General features: G+C 35.8%; 1 protein-coding gene across 1 annotated transcript; it reads left to right on the plus strand.

Moving 5' to 3' along the window:
* The first annotated feature begins 5,132 nt into the window (after positions 1 to 5,132).
* Positions 5,133 to 17,159, plus strand: LOC109065947 (ephrin-A3-like). The gene is made up of 5 exons (XM_019082925.2): positions 5,133 to 5,569; positions 6,950 to 7,236; positions 8,024 to 8,089; positions 10,982 to 11,059; positions 14,559 to 17,159. The coding sequence occupies exons 2-5, from the start codon at positions 6,969 to 6,971 to the stop codon at positions 14,678 to 14,680; spliced, it is 534 nt and encodes a 177-aa protein (XP_018938470.1). The 5' UTR covers positions 5,133 to 5,569; positions 6,950 to 6,968; the 3' UTR covers positions 14,681 to 17,159.
* The last annotated feature ends 1,201 nt before the right edge of the window (positions 17,160 to 18,360 follow it).

The following is an 18,360-nucleotide window of genomic DNA, read 5'->3' on the forward strand; positions in this document are numbered from 1 at the left end:
AAGCAGCAGTCATTGTGACGTACCAGCGACAATTGCAACCCAGTAAGCCCCAGTTGCTCCCCGGGCGCTGGATATATAGCTGCCCACTGCTCCGGAAGTGTGTTCACGGTGTGTTCACTTCTCACTGCTGTGTGTGTGCACTTGGATGGGTTAAATGCAGAGCACCAATACCGAGTATGGGTTACCATACTTGGCAAATGTCATGACTTTCATATAGACCTTCCTTTGTGGTCATTCTTGCTATGATGATGGAACATACAAAGATAGAGGCCAAATGGTAGGATTTGATAGAAGTGAAGATTATATGAAGTTTGTGATCAATATATTTGACAAATGTCTTTTTTATCTTGCCACCATGTCCCCGTGGCCAGATGTACACTTTAAAAATATCACGTCTTTACTATCTAAAAATCAAGAATAAAGCAGTGTAAAAAAAAAAAAAAAAAATTCTGATAAAGAAGCTTATTTTTTTTTAAAAGGTTCTGTAAAAACCTTTCAAAACCTTTAAAAACTTTCACATTAACAATGAGCTCCAAGGCTTTTAATCAAAGTTATATGTGCTTCTTTTGAAGCCATCAGTCAGCATGGTTTACTAAAAAAGAAAACTTCATTAAAAAGAAAATAATAATAGTAATTGCACAATTTCAGGTGAAGTAGTACACTAGAGAAAGATCCACCAATCCAGAATTTTTTCCCAGTTTTGTTTATATTTTAGCTTTGAATCAAAGGTTATGATGTTGTGATTCATCTTAAAGCTGGGTGGTTTTGTTCATGGCCTAGAGAGTTTTATAAAATCCCTGTGGAGAAAATCAATGGGAAAACACTTCCTGAACCAAGGCTACTGACAAAATGGGTGGTTACTGTTGCACTCGATATGGCCAACAGAGCTTAATCAACACATTTAAGACAACCTCATAAAGCAGGACAACGGCTAGCGGCCATAACAGCACATATGACACATAATTAACAGGCTTTGGCAAAACATCAAGTATGCATAATCCCAAAGTTAAACAACACAAAACGGATAATTGAGCAATTATTTAGCTTAAAAGCTTTGCTTTCCAGGTGCATGATGGTGCCCCCGGCTGATATAATAACATATAGGATAACATACAAGAATAAACAGAGACTTGCCCACACACACAAAGAAACAAGGCCCAACAGACACATACATTCTCTCTCTTCATTGCTCAGAGGGGAGCTGTGTTCTGTAAACTTACTTGAACTTGCAATAAAGAGAGTGAAGGAGTGAAGGAAAGATGCAGAGGAGAGCAAGAGAGTCATATCCTCATTGTTGTTCAGGAGAAAAGGGGTAATAAACAGTAAAGCGAGGACCAGCGTGTGTATGTGAGGCCAGTTCATCGGTCTCTGTGTAGAGGTGACTGAGAAGAAAATCAAAAATGGCTAGACTGATCTAATATACTGAAAAAGATGAAATATTGTGTCTATTGAAAATCATATCTGCACCCTCTGTTTAATAAAAAGAGACTCCCAGGTAGACTTTAAACTTCACCTATTATCGACCAACATCAGAAAGTGGCACTTTGTGTGTGTGTGTGTGTGTGTGTGTGTGTGTTAGTGAATGTGAATTTATCTGTTGGATTAGTAGAGTTCAAAAGGCTAAAACTCACCATCAGGCCTGTGACATTGAGCGACTGCGCTGATACAGAGTGAGAGGAGAGAAAGGAGAACAGCGGAAAGGAGTGAGATGTAGAGAATGAGCCGCAGAGAGGAGTTAAAGCAGGAGAGCAAGAGATTGGTTGGTTTCTAATTGCCTGTGGCAAATGGGCTTTGAAACGAGGGGAAGTGAGTGGAGGTGTGTGTGATTTACGCTCACACACACTCTGCTGATGTGAGCGGAGCGGTGATGAGGTCGGCCTTGAGAGCAAGTAACAGCGGCTGAACTCTCCCCCCACCGACACATATCAATTCCTTAGCAGATTCCAAAAAAAAACACACACACTCATCCTCTGTCTCGGCTGAAACACTGATTCCGAGACAGTTTGATTGATTAAAAAACCTGCTCTGAAGCCAGTGAATAGTAAGTGTCTGTTTGGCTGCAAAGAGTGGAATTGCGGATTAAATTTATTGGGGTGGCATGTGGCACGTTTGCAGTCGCACACATGTGTGTGAGCCGGCGCCAGAGGCTCTGATGCCTCTGAATTTAATAACCTTTCAATAATTTACCGCTGTTGAGGAGGAAAGAAAGGACGAGTGAAGAGAAGGTGGGGGGGGGGGGGGGGTATGAGTAGAGGGACCAAATAATTAGATGGGAGACAAAATGGAGATTCGAAAGAAACACAGAGTTGTAAATACTATCAGGGGAATCAAGCACCTATTTTTTGAGGGTTCACTAATGGTAGTCTTGGCTATAGTGCCAGTCATGGAATAAAGAATAATTCAAATGTTCAATAATAATGTAAAATAAACCAGTACTTTCAGTGTCGATTTCTATAAGTTATATTGTTACTCCAATAGGTGGCAACAAGTGTCTTTATGAGTGAGTCACTGAATTATTTAATTAAGCAGTTGGTTCAAAAACACTGATTCAGTCAGGAATGTAACAAGTGAGTGAGTCATTGAATCATTTACTCAAGAGATTTATTTAGAAACAGTGATTTATTCAGGAATGTAACAAGTGAGTGAGTCATTCAATCATTTATTGAAGTGATTCATTCAGAAACAGTGATTTATTTAGGAATGTTACAAGTGAGTGAGTCATTGAATCATTTATTCAAGTGATTCATTCAAAAACACTGATTTAATCAGGGATGTAACAAATGAGTGAGTTGTTAAATCATTTTCTTAAGTGATTTATTCAGAAACACTGATTCATTCCAGAATGTAACAAGTGAGTTATTGAATTATTTACTCCAGGGATTCATTCAGAAACACTGATTTAACATTGATTTATTCATCCATTCATTACTGAATTATTCACTAAAGCTATTTGTTAAATAATATTGATTTATTCAGTATTGTAATAAGTGAGTGAGTCATTAACGCACATTTACTTAATAACAGATTCATTCAGAATTGTAACAAGTGAGTGAGGCATTGACTCATTAGACTGATTGGTTATACATGTTTGGTTTGGCTTCATTTGGAGCTATTTTCATTCACAGAGAAAAATTAGACAATTTAAATTGCGAAATTATACAGAAAATGTAAGTTACTTATTACGAACTTCTTGTTCATTGAACTATTGTATAAAATCGTGCTTTTGGTCTGAATATCAGTGCAGCTGTGATAACCTGCAGACAAATCAAATCACACTCTTGCTCACGTGATACTTCTTAATTGACTCGATCCAGAGGTCTGTATGTTAACTAAACACTTACTTTTAGTCCACAGTCATCAGTGGATCTACAGGTGTCCTTTATAGAACGCAGCGGTGTTTTTTTTGTTGTTTTTTTTGTTTGTGTGTTTTAGCGTATCTCTCATGTGTTTTTTGTAATGTGTTCGCAGGACAGATGCTCTCCTTTAATTAAACGGATTGAGGGGGTTAATTAGAAGAACAGAAAAGAACAACGATGGAAGAGAAGAGAGCTGCTGTTTCTCCTGTGGTGCTGATTCAGCTCTGCTATTTCTCTCACTCTCGCTCATTACAGATACGCTCTGTAGGCACAATCATTCTGCACATATGTAACTATGAGAAATGTGCATCTTACTCATGTTCTACATGGACAGGATGAGGATTTTAATTGTGTCCTAAAACAAGAAATGGATGGTAGGCCTAATAATGGGATTTCTTGGTGTACTTGCAACATTTGATTAATGAAGCAAACTAAAACGCTTATATGGGCAGTTGTTTCAGATGGTATTATTGCTTTTCTTGGCTTTTGTTCTCTTGTAGAAGCTTGGTCTCTGTCTCTCGTAGTGACATTGATCCACTGAGTCTTGATCTTGCTCTAACCTGCTGTCCCAAAATCCCTTACTGCCCAGCTCAGCATCTTGCATCCTGGAATCACATCTGTCTGTACACACATATACAATCACATGAATCTTGTATGAATGTGCCTTCAAATGTTAGCTAAACAGTTCCAGTGTTTTGCTCTTGTAGACAGAGAGGAGGAAATGTGTTGCAGGCATTTTTTAAATACTTAAGAAGGATTATTATGAGTGATTTTAGGTCTCCCACGGTGGGTTACGTTTCCTCTCTTCATCGCTCCCTAGTGGACATAAACACAACAGTCTTCCGCTTCCTCTTTTGATTGTCCTGTCAGCATCCATGCACTCCTGAATGTTTGTAATGAAGGAGAAAAAAAAGCTTTTTTGTGAACTTTAAAAAGGCTTCTTTTGTGTGCTTTATCCTTGAAATACAGATCTGAAAGGTCTGCTTCATTTGTGTGGTCATAAAGAAAGATGCTTGCACATATACACGGGCATTAAAATATTTATTTAATGTTCTATAATCTTATAAAAGCGACCACACTGGCAAAGGTCGTGGTTAGATTTTAAATGTTAACCATGTATTTAATTAGAATTGAAATGTGTTGATTACAATATATATTGGCAAAAGCAATGATTATGATAATCTATTTTATTTTTTATTTTTTTTTTTATTTTTTATTTGCTCTTTAATTAATTGTTAATTGTTTTGTTTCACAGATGTTTTAATATTTACATTTTGCTCAAAGGCCTATCGGTTTTTTTTCAGATTCTGTTTTTTTCATGTGTTTAATGTGTTTTGTGTTTAATTTTTTTTTTCTCCACTTGTCAAATAATACTGGAAACACTCAAAACCTTTTTTTTTTTAAACAAAAACTAATTTTTTTTTACTCAAAAATTAGTAAAAAGTGTGACAACAAACAGTGTGAGAAGCTTGAAAGAGTCATGTTGTTGTTATTATTAATTATTATTATTAAACTGATCAGTTATACCAACAGTTTTGCTGTAGTAACAATGAACAAAATGGTTGTCATGGTTAATGGCTTTAGCCTATCACGTATTGCATAGTTTACCTTTTTACTGGATTTAAAAAAAATGCTTTTCTTTATTTATTAATTTATTGTTTTATATATATCCGTAGGCTATATGTCTGTATAGAGGGGTGTGGCGTAATAGAGGCATGCAGCAAACAATGCATTCACTCGCCATATTAGCATTTAAAAGTCAGAAGTAAGACTGAGGAATTGAATGAGAGGACAGTGTGAGTGAGTGGGGATCAGAAACGAATGGGGAAAGGCGTTAATGCAGCGTTTTTAATCTTCATTTAATAATTGAATAATAATCTCCCTGGAGAAGTGACCTAGAACTGAAGAAAAGAAATTGATATTCATTTGGCATCTAAATACTGACACCTGCTGGTCCGTCGTTATCACTGCAGTAACCCGCTTAGTTTCACTCATTCCTCTCGGTGCCTACACAGTACTGCTGTGACATTGACAAACGAGTGCAGTGAAGAAAGGGACCGCGGCTGGGGTTTGAATTCTGACACTTGCACTGAAACTTATCCAGCCTGCAGTGTGACACTTCCCGCGAGAGCTGCATTCACTCGGCGCAAACGCTCCTCGTTGTTTATATACGCTGCGTTACGCGCGTTTTCATCAGACTCCGTCTTGGAATGGTGAGACTCATTGTCAATACAGCTGCGCACTGGAGCGGTATAACAATATATTACTACAGGTCCCAACACAGCCATCACTCGTCTCTCGCTTCTTCATGCTCACCTTCATTCTATCTCACAGGCCCGAGGGAGCTTCCCCCGAAATGCAAATGTCTGATACAAACTTGTACTGATTCTGCCTGAACTTCAGCCGAAGAAAATGCATCCATAATCACGTGAAAACTTATTTTGTCCTTCTTAAACCTTGAAGGAAAAGAAAAGACCTGTTTGTGTGTATAATGATTTACAACAAAACTACCTGTTTCGTCCTGTGTAGTGATTATGTAGCTACATAAATAATCTAGTGCATGAGCTCCACTCAGATCACTGGATCATTTCCTCTAGAAGAGGTCACTGGGACTGAGAAGAGCTCTTTTTTTGCTTTTTTCATTTTGGAGGAATGTGAAATCAACTGCACCTGACCTCTTGCCATTTTAAATCAGATGTACTTGACTGAATCCAAATGTGAGGGCATTTCTAGTTGTTCTCACATTTGGTTTGGCTGTTGGAGAGCGCAAATGATTGTTCTCAGCTGTATCCTTGTCCTCTGGTGTCAAACTGTGTGTTTTCACCAGTCGTCTAAATATTTTTGCAGCACTCTAAAGGTAGTAGGTAAAGTATAGTATTTGGATGACAGCACTGTCCGGCAGTTTTATTGCTAACTAAAAATAAAACGATTGAAAACCATTTTTTCATAAATTAAAATGAAGCTAAAATAAAGTATAAATATAAAATAAAACAAAAGATTTGAAATGAAACTTAAATTAAAATGAGTGAAAGTAACTAAAATTACTACAACTGAAATAAAAATAAAAGCTATACAAAAATATCTACAATAAATAAAAATGACAACAGCACAAAATTATAATTAATACTAAAATAACATGTATTTAGCAGACATTTACATTTATGCATTTAGTTGATACTTTTATCCAAATTGAAAGTCAAAAATATATAACACAATATTTGTAATAATAACACTCGTGTCCTGCAGCAGGACAGCCAATACCTCCATCTTATAATTATTAATAATTATTAAAATATTTAAAATGAAAATAATTATTCTATTTAAATATTATAGTTTCTATTTTGTTTTGTATTGTATTGTTTTAAACCCAGTTCCTATTCTGTCCAATTTTTGCCTAAGGGAACAGAAAATTGGAGTACAGGAAACTGGAAATTGTTTTGCAGTTGCTTATACCTAAATCTGTTTGTCTTTATTTATTTATTTTTTTGGCTGGACCTACTGCATGCGTAAAGATATGCCAAATACATGTATGCGTGTCCAGAATTATTTGAGCAATAGCTGACCATCTTTTGTGTGTTTCTTTGTGTCATCAGACTTCGTAAGGAGGGATACATGGTTCAGGTGAATGTCAATGACTATCTGGATATCTACTGTCCTCACTACAACAGCAGCCAGAGAGGCGTCGCAGAGCAGTACGTGCTCTACATGGTCAGTTATCGTGGTTACCGGACGTGTGACCCGCAGCTGGGCTTCAAACGCTGGGAGTGTAACCGTCCCCACGCCCCGCATGCACCAATCAAATTCTCTGAAAAGTTCCAGCGCTACAGCGCCTTCTCGCTCGGCTACGAGTTCCACGTCGGGCATGAGTATTATTATATCTGTGAGTATATAGTGTGCTTGACCTCACCAATACATACTTCCAAGTCTATTGTGACACAGCTCTGTATGTTTGTGTGTTATTGTATATAAATCTCACACAGCCTGTCCAGTACATGTTCACCAAAAACAAAGAAATAAGAAATTATGTTCTTCTTCTTCAAAAAAAAGTTTAGAATAATAAATTATTATTTTGCATTACTACATTATTTTTACTACATTATAAAGCACATCATCCCAGACCCCAGATTTTCATACAGTAAATGGATAAAATGTGAAAAAGAGATGCGACATCATAGTACTATTTGTTGCATTGCCTTTAATTTATGTTGACTACAAGTTAAAATGGAAAAAAAAAAAAAATTGGTAAAATTTCTATTTTGTATCATAAAAGCTACTGCAATAATGTTACAAACATGATTAATGTCAGTTTATTGATTATTACTAAGGAGAATATTGGGAGTTTAATAATAATAATAGTAACAGTTGTTATTATTAAAATTGTTATTTTTTTTATATTAATATTTTTAGTTGCTTGTTATTTTATTTTTATTTTTTATTTTTGTTAAAATTGGGGTGATTTTTTTTTACATATTTTGTGTGAGATTCAACCATTTGTGAATATATTATGTTTTATAACTCAGCTTAATTATATTACTGTAAGTGCATTATGTATAATAATTTCACTGTGTTCTTTGGATGTACAATACTACAGTTCTACAGAATATTACAGCTATGAAACCTATTTCTGATGATTGACAGATGACTGACATTTTGCTGTTTTGTTTTAGCCACACCCACTCATCACCACGGCCGGAGCTGCCTGAGATTAAGAGTGTATGTCTGCTGCTCAACAGGTATCGACCTCTATCCATCCATCCATCAACTCATCATTTCATCCATCGACCTCTTCTATTTTTCAGTCAGTTGATCCACCTGTCAGCCCATTTATGAAGTGCACTCAGTCTGTTTTTCTTTAACTCTTCTATCTGTCTTTCTGAGATTTAAATCAATCCATTTACACAGAAAGCACACTCTCTCCCTCTCTTTCCCCACTAGGTTTCACATCTTAATGTTGTAGTTTGGCACTACAGTGATTCCCAACTGAGGGTTACTTGAAAAGATTTAGATTTTGCTTTGTTAAACCTGCACTACCATTCAAAAGTTAGCAGTCAGTAAGAGTATTATTTTGTTGTTTGTTTGTTTGTTTTTTTATTCAGAAAGGATGTTTGAGGATGTTAAGGATTTCTATTTGCAAATAAATGTTGTTCTTTTGAACTGTATGTCCATAAAATATTAAATCAGCACAGCTGTTTTCACCTTTGATAATAAAAATAATTAATGTTTCTTGAGCACCAAATCAGCATATTTGAATGATCTCTGAAGGATCATGTGACACTGAAGACTGTAGTAATGATGCTGAAAATTCAGCTTTGCTATCACAGGAATAAATACCGTTTTGAAATATACTAAAATATATTTTTTTCTTTTCACAATGTTACTATTTGACTGAATTTTTGTTTTAATTAATGCAGCCTTTGTAATAAGAAAATCATACAGATGGCACATTTTTAGTGTATATAACAGAATTTGTGACATTAAAATAAAATAAAAAAAATCAAATTAAATAGTTCTAATAAAATTACAATTTAAAATGTCTTACCAAGTTGAAACAATATCAAGCTGAATACAGTTAAAAACATACTTGCATATATAAGGCTTTTGGAGTATATAAAAAAAAAAGGTTGGGTAACACTGCTATAACTTGCTCACTTGCCCCTCCTCTGTCATTTCTTCCCTCTCTCTCTCTTTCTTCTCTCTTGTATCCAGGTGCTGTCAGGATTCATGTTCTCTCACAGTCCGTTTGCTGGCACTGAGTGTTATTTTAACCCCTCACCCTCTCTTTCTGTCAGTGCTCATGTTCATTAATAATATTCCAGTATGTGAGAGAGAGAAAGAGAGATGATACTGTGTGCTGTCTTAACCTCTGCCCTCTCTCTTGGAGTCTCTGAGTTCTTGTGTCAAGTCGAATCTGTTAGTCCTGCTCAGTCAGGTCTGAACTCCAGTGCCTTGAGTTCAAAGGGCTGAAGCAGGGCTGATGTGTTTATAAGGATGTGGAAAACTCCATACTAATGAGCTGATGAGTTGAATCAGGTGTGTTAGATTAGAGAGAGAAAATGTGCGGTCATCGGAGGCCTTTAAGACCAAGACTGAGAACCACTGAGCTAAAAAAAAAAAAAAAAAAAATAAAATAAAATGTAGTAGTTTTGAGATGCAGTTTTAGAAGTTTAAATTAATACGCCATCTTAAAAAACACAACACATGTAATGGGACTCTTAAAGAAGTTTAACATTCAACTTTTTTTCTGACATTTTTAATTTTTGCAAAATTAAAGCAATACTAAAAACAAAAGTTAAAACAACAACAGCAATAATAATAATTATTATAATTATTATTATTATTTTCCTAAATAAATAATTGGATTTTTACAGTGCAGTTGTTCTGAAGTCAAAACAAATTATTAAAATACGCATAAAATTCACATTTTCTGCTAAGCCGACAGAAAAATATTTTTTATCTATACCCACTTTTAAATTTAACACATTTATTTGTATATCAATTTCACAATGTAAAAAAATATTTTACATTCACAATGTATAAATAATAATAATAAAAAAAAAGATTCTTCAAATTTTCACTTTTTTCACAATTAATGACTTTTTTTTACTTTCTGTTAAACTCACAGAATATTTTTTCTAAGCACTATTAGAGATATTCTTCAATTCAAATTTACTTGCGTATCAGTTTCACAATATATTACACATTTATTTTACGCTCACAATAATTTTATGCCCACAATAAATTACATTTTTATTTTCTGTTAAACTGACAGAATATATTTTTTTCTAAACACTAGAGAAACATCTATTTAAATGTATTTGTTTATCAAATTCACAATAAAATTAAAATTTCTTTTACATTTCTTTTACAATAAATATTTTTTCCGCAAAAACAATAAAAAATAATAATCACTTTTTTTTTATCTAACATGTGTTCCCTGGGAATCAAATCCACAACCTTTTTATGCTGCTAACGCAATGCTCTACCACTGAGCCACATGAACATTTGTTAACCATTAGAAAAAAAAAATTCAATGTAACTAATTTAAATATTAATATTGTATATTATATTCATTAATTAATATTATACCCAAAGTAGCTTTTTAAGACCCAAACTGTTCTTGAATGTATGTTGCAAAGATTGAATTACTTTTTTATTCTTTGTTTTTTTTTCAAAACTATATGGTTTTTTTTTTTTTAATAATAATTAAAATTAACGGCAGTCAAAAGAATAAAATAAACACAGTTAATCATGTTTTTCCATAAAAGTGTCAAAATAATTGTCAAATACAATACATGTGCAAAAAATAAATAAATAAAAACAAATTTTACTGAAACATAATTTTGATAGAAATGTTATCAAATTTTCTTTAGGACACCAGTAAATCCCTAGACAATTCAGCTGTTAGACAAGTAGTCGACCAGTGGACTATTGTTTAGTGATTCATGTCCCATCCTTTTGCTGTATGTAGCCTGAACCGTGAACACTAACTACCCCATCACTTTCTCACCGCTGCGTATGACCTAGAGGAGCTTACAAATAAATTCCCAAGTCCTTTGAGAGCATGTATACGATCCTTCAGAGGGAGGTGAGAGAGTGTGTTCTGATTCTCCTTTCATGTCTTCCAGCATCTGATTCAGATGATGAGCCCCAGCCCACAGAGCCAGACTACACTCTAAGACCCAACATCAAAATCGATGACCTCGGTGAGTTACACACACAACAGACGGACCACACTGACACTTATACATATGCATAGAAATCACTGACTAAGTTGACATTTACACCCAAGGTTTCTGTGGCATCCACATGCCTCTTTCCTAGTTACACAGCAATCTCATAAATCACACGTGTGCGTTAGAGCATATTTATTGTTATAAATCAAATTGGGTAGCAAGTTACAAAGCCGAATGTACTTCATGTGATGGGAATGTGTAATAAAAATGCATATGGCTCTAATTTGCTTTTCCTGTGCACACAGTGCACGCCAAACAAAGACAGCAGTTATCTGCTAACACACATCTGAGGGACACTAATGAAGCCACAAGCTAAAAGGCAAACGAAGCGTGAGCTTCCTGGCTATAGTTAGCTTGATTAGCGCTGAGGCTAATGTTAGCGCTGATTAGCAGTGGCAGAACTAGCCCTCCAGTTCCCAGCCTTACAGTCACATCCTGCACTTCCTCAGTAACCCGACTCAAGGACAGCGACGACCGCACCATTTAAATGAGAGAAAAGAAATTTATTTGACTTCAAGTGTTTTTAGGGAATAAAGAGCCATCGATCTGTCCATGTTTTTTTTTTCCCGAGCGTGTGTTTTGAGACAGATGGATGTGGATGTGTTTTGGGTCGTCTCTGGGTCGGAGCCACCCAACGATTTCCAATAACTGGAATCTGAGTAGCGGCTCTCTCCCGCTTGCTCTGATCAGGGGTTCAGTTTTCTAACAGGCCAGAGAGGGGAAGAGAACAACCGCAAGAGGCCAGCCGGGTCTCAGGAAGCCACACATCTCGGTACAGCTCCATACATCTGTGTCCAATAGACAAAAGAAACAGTCTCGTCCTTGCTCACTGCTGTCGCATTAGTATTGACCAACTTAGAAAACCAATGGAAATTATACATTTCGAAATTGTACACTAAACTTCTACAAACAAATCAAAAACCGCCACGGGAAACTCTAGAATGCTGTGAGTGCTTTTAAATTAAGGGCTTAAACATTTTTCCTTTTAATAATTAAAATAAAATTGGATTCTGAAGTCATTAGAAACATAAATTCTCATTTGCAGGATTCTTAATGTCAGTTCTGGAAATCTGCTGGAGCAGTTAGTCCCATTAATGGCAGTAAGTTTCACGCTACAGTCGGAATTCATATTAAACACACAGACACGCAGGCAATCACAAATACAGATGCAATAAACACAAAGACAGCTTTTATTTGGTCTTTAGGGATAATGCAGAGCAAGATGTGTGTGGCATTGTGCTCATAACATTCTCTTTATAGGCTTTTTTTACAGCAAAAACAAACCATTTCCTGCTTGTTTTAAGCAATATTGGTTAATGTTGGATATCCTGAACTAACAATGAACAATACTTTTACAGCATTTTGTAAATTTAGGATAGCATTCATTTCTACTTATACACTACTGTTTGGAATCGGTGCAGTGAATAATGTTTTTGAAGGACGTCTCTTATGTTCACCAAGGTTTTTATTGACATTAACCTAGATTACCCTACCCTACTACTTGTGCACAATGCACATTTCTTTATTAAACCTAAATGTGTTTTAATGTCACTATTGATGAGGATTGTATGATCTTTGAATAATATCGGTCTTTAAATGCAATATATTTAAAGTGTACCTGAAGTATACTTGCAATAGTTCCACTTTAGCACTATCAAATGTGACCCTGGACCACAGGACCCTGGTCTTAAGTCACTGGGGTATATTTTTAGCAATAGCCAAAAAAAACATTGTATGGGTCAAAATTATCGATTTTTCTTTTATGCCAAAAATCATTAGGATATTAAGTAAAGATTATGTTCCATGAAGATATTTTGTAAATTTCCTACCATAAATATATTAAAACTTAATTTTTGATTAGTAATATGCATTGTTAAGAATTAATTTGGACAACTTCAAAGGCGATTTTCTCAGTATTTAGATTTTTTTGCACCCTCAGATTCCAGATTTTCAAATAGTTGTATCTCGGCCAAATATTGTCCAAATATGGTCAAAAAATTGACACTTAAGACTGGTTTTGTGGTCCACGGTCACAAATATACTTTATATCTTTAGCTTGAATTCAGCACTTTCACCTGATTAAGTACAAAATAAGTTGTTCAAATATAGCAGACTTGAAGTATACTAATTTTATACTAAGTAAACTCATTTGTACTAAAAGTACAATTGCAGGGTATTTTTGTTAAGTAGATAAATATATAAATGTATTTGTAGTCGTATACTATGAAAGAAATACCTTTCAAATATATTTTAATCTATTTATTTTTCACTAGGGTAATGAACGCTATAAAAATCTTGTTCTTTGTTATTTCTTGACACTTAATGCATTATATTGTTAATCTTTGAACCTTATTGTTAAGTATTACTGTGGTATTCTATGAGATGCAAAGATCTTTGTGTACCGTAATGTAAGATTTGACTGGCCATTCGGGTCATTAATAGGACAAACTTATCAAATTTCTCTGTAATCCATTCTCCAATGGAGAAAAACATCTAAACACTTATCTGATCAGGTGATTAAGTCACATGACACGGCAGTACTAATTCCTAGAAACTTCTATTCGTCCGGGTCATGTGATTGTATCTGTGTATGTTGGCACAGAGTGTTGAATTCCAGCATGTAAACAACACCATGTTCCAGAACATCCCACACAGCTTCTCTCTCCTGCCTGCCATCCAAGGACTCCTGTCAATCAAACATTCTTCAGCCATGGTGATAATAATGCACTTTCTTTGCACAGTGTCTTTTAAATTATTAATCTGTCAGATATTATTTAAAACACAAAAATAAAAAATAAAGACTATCGAAAAATTTATTATTATTACCAATTGTTTTTTTATTTGAAATTTACAGAAAAATAATAATACTAAAACTCATTGTTAAATACAGCTGTAATAAATATTTCAGTGATAAATGGAAAATTAGCACCCCAGACGTGTCTGGAACAACTGTCACATATTTCGTCTTTGTGTAACAACATCATATTATTTTGTCAAAACACACAGACATATTGTGTGCGTGTCTGGAGATGTTTGTGGCAGCCAATTTGCGTCACACTATTCCTTGTGACCTGTAAGTGAAGACGTGTGTTTATGAACTTGTCTATCACAGCGTCCGTGAACTGGAAGACACCTGCTCACAGTCGCAGACACCGACAAACCGGTTTTGTGAGCTGTCCATCTCCTTTGATGATGTAACAGAGATCCATAGATTATTTGGGCACGTTGGATACTCCTCTTGTCATGATAATAGTTACATTTTAGTTTGTTGTGTTCACAGTGAAGCCTGTCTACAACTACACATGAACACAGACACCTTCGGTACATACCTGCCTGAGTCACTGCGTTTTATTTTTAACTCCTTCCCTTAGGCCTCAGTTGGTCAGAGGGTTTTCTATACCTTAGTGAGTCACGCAATATTAGTGTCTAGACGTCGGCTTGTAATTTTGTTCTGTCTGTCTCTTTCCAGATGACTACGATAATCCAGAGGTCCCGAAATTGGAGAAAAGCATCAGCGGAAGCAGTCCATCCAGAGATCGCCTTCTCCTAACCGTGGCATCACTTTTCCTCATCGCGCTTTCGGTCTCCTAGCATCCACCTCCTAAACGCTGCTTACCAACGAGGCCTTGGGGTGGGAAAGGAAGGGTCCAGGGCCGATAAGTTTGCAGATAAAGACTAGGAAAGCAACGGGAAATGGAACACTTGATGCTGCAGCAGCTTACAGAGTGTCAAGCACCAGCCCACAATTCAACAGTGGTTTCCATGTCTTATAACAGCGACACACTTAGCGTGTCACGCAGACAATACTAATACACCATAATGAGAACTGTGCCATTTCAGTTACAATAGTTCGGATTGTTTGTTTGTGTGCGTGCGCGTTTTTCTGTGTTTATGCGTTTGTGTGGCGCCTTCGGTGCTCGGGGGCGGAGTGGATCTTTACTTCGGTCTGAAGGTTTGATGGCTCCATTATCTGTGAATTGGCAGGTTAAAAGTTTAAAAGCGTCTCGGATTCTGTTTGAGAACTGAAATGAAACCGTCGAGGAGTTCAGGTTACTCAAACCCAGAAAGAAAAAACAGAAGCACTGTTTAATCCAATTCCAAAAGTGTTTGTTTCTCTCTGTGTGTTTCTGTTGCCAGAGAGACGTACAAACCACTGGATGATCATGTAATTGCCGTTAGGGATGAACAGCAATATTCATTTGATGAGTTTAAACAAGTCTATAATAGAAACCGATCTCAAAGAGTTGAAATCAACTCATTTTGGACTTTCTACTGACAATTACATCTGAGTCTTACTTGAACTTGTTGTGGTCACACTTGAAAGCAAGGGCTGATGTGGTTGTTCTGTGATGCAGAGAACTGAGACAGAAGTGATTTTGCACGAGCCCAAACACAAACGCATTAAACACATTGAGACAAACAGAAGCCAAATAGCCTTTTTGTTGTTTTCGTTCCTTCTCCCTTTTGATAAAAGGTGCTTGAGTGTGTGAGTGATTGCAAGCGTATGTGTGTGTGTATTAGCTCGGTGTTGCTGGAAAAATCTCCTCTAGATTTTATGGACTTCAACCGGAGGTGGACACCTACACAGACAATGTACATAAAACACTTGCATTTATTTATGTGTGGACACTGGGGACGACCTCCGCTCATTTTTTCGGACCATGCTGAATCCTGCTGGATTCTGAAGAACTCCAAACCAGCTTGGCTGCTTTGTTCTAGTTCGAACTGGTTCCACTTATCGCTGCTTGGTACTTGACTTCTTTCTGAGGTGATCAGCAAGACCAAATGGAAATTGAGGGGTCTGGTGGTTATAATCCGTTTCTACGGCAACGGTTATTCAGCTATACACACACCTAAAGGCACTAGAGTCCAGCAGGAAATCAGAACAACACACACGAAAAGAAATAACAGCAATTACTGGCAACAGTTCTGGTGACACTTTTGCCAAGAGTAATACAAGCAAACAAATGCTTCAAGGCAGGTAGTTATTGCGTTCTTGCAAGCTTTTCAACGGATAAACGGCAGCGTATGCATCAATCATTTTACAACAAGGTTCAAAATTAAGGTTCTAACTCTTTTAGACTAGCACCTTATCTCAATGGCAATGACATCATATCATGGCTCAGAATGATAGCAGCAACCAGCGCCGCTTTTTGCCCTAGAGACAAGCAAATACTGCTTAAACTAGAGATGGCATGTGGTTTAGGAGAAATGATGTGTGGTAGAAGTTTTCTAACGTAGAGTCATAATGGACACCTTCTCTCACACCTACAGGCTGTACCTTAACATATTGATGAAGCCGTTTAATTGTATCATTCCGCTTTTGCTCTGAAAAATCATTTCAGTTTATGTGGAACATTACGTCTGCTTTATATTGCATTACTACGGTTTCAGACAAAGCAACTTCAGAACAAATGAACACTAATTTGAATGCTCAGAATGATACTTTACAGACTTCATTTAATTTGTTTCATGTGGTCATTTCTAGGCATTGGGTTGAAAATAAGTAGGTTTTTGTGCTTTTGGGTTTTTTGGGAGAATTTTTTTTTTCTGATGGAACATGTAATATTTCTGAAGAGTCGATCAGGCAAAGTATCACTCTTCAAATGTTGCACAAAAACTTGGACACGAGAATTGTGCGTGTGTGTGTGTGTGTGTGTGTGTGTGTGTGTGTGTGTGTGTGTGTGTGTGTGTGTTAGAGACTGCAATTGTTAGAAGTTGACGTTTGTCTTAAAACTAGCCTAAATAACCTTTCAATTTTTGTGTTTGTGTGTGTGAGTATGAAAGAATGAGATCAAAAGGTAATAAAGATAAAGAACGGTGTGAATGTGTGTTTATGCGAGTTGTTTTCCATTGTTTATTCTAGGCATTTTCTGTGTGAGTGGTTGTGAGTCAAAACTGTATTGTTTTGGAGGAAACAACAAAAGCATTTATTAGTGTTGGAAACAACCGATTACAATCATGTTTACCTTCAACTGGAATGAATTTAAAAAACTTGAAAAAAGAAACTGTAAACTGAACAAACCATAACAAAGCTTATAATAATAATAATAATCATGATACAAAAACACTAAGCCTTTGATTCATATTTGTTACAGACACAACATTTTTTTATGAACTCATGTTTGGGTATTGAAATGTCCTGAATTTGATTAGTCAGTGGAAACCAAAGGACTAAATCTAATAAGAGTACACAAACATCAACTCCCCCTCACTCTGACTTCCCATCTCCTCATAAATGTAGTTTCAGGTTTCCCACTGCTGTCATCAAAAACAAGCCATACTTTTTCAATCTTGCAATCTCTGGTATTTTGCACACTCCATCATCTCTTTTAAATCTATTATCATAGTGTCAGATATCTCTGCACAGTGTGTAAGAAGCTAGGAGCACAAAGATGAAAGGATTACTATCAGAGTTCTGATGCTGGAACCATCTTATCTGATCACTTCTGCATGAAATATTTCTACATATCAAACAACATTGTGGGACTCAGGATGGATGTCACTTTTTAAAACTGACAACCATCTGAGCAGTTTTTACATTCTTTTGTCTGCCAGTGCAAACTGTGAGAAAGATTACTATACCTTTTTTTCCCACAAAACTTTTAAATAACAAAACAGATTTTGTTTTTGTTTTTTATTAAAAAAAAAAATGGCTGTCAGTACAATAAAATAATTGCAATTATTCACATAAATTACAACCAGCATTTTAAAATTGAACAAGTTTTTAGGCTTTATATTTTATTACCAACATAATTTTAGACAGACCTAAAAATTAATTTTATGATTTTTTTTTTCTCTCAAATTTTCTGCTGACCCCTAGCACCATCTTGTTGGGTTCCTGGGGATCCCCGGACTCCAGTTTGAAAACTTCTGTCCTAAATCAATGTTTTTCAACCTGGGGTCTGTGGATGCCTATGCTTCAGGTGTAATTGCAATGGGTGAATAAAATCTTTATAAAAGAGAGAGAGAGAGAAGAAGAAGAAAAAGAAGAATAGGCTACATCTACTTAACATATGTCTTACAGGCATTTTTAATAATATGTATTTACATTTACATTTAGTCATTTAGCAGATGCTTTTATCCAAAGCGACTTACAAATGAGGACAATGGAAGCAATCAAAATCAACAAAAGAGCAATGATATACAAGTGCTATAACAAGTCTCAGTTAGCTTAATGCAGTACATGTAGCAAGGGCTTTTAAGTTATACACTAAATAAAAAGAAAACAGATAGAATAGAAAAAGAATAGAGCAAGCTAGTGTTAGAGT

Source organism: Cyprinus carpio, unplaced genomic scaffold, assembly GCF_018340385.1.
Source record: "Cyprinus carpio isolate SPL01 unplaced genomic scaffold, ASM1834038v1 S000006723, whole genome shotgun sequence".
In the NCBI taxonomy this organism is placed as follows: Eukaryota; Metazoa; Chordata; class Actinopteri; order Cypriniformes; family Cyprinidae; genus Cyprinus; species Cyprinus carpio.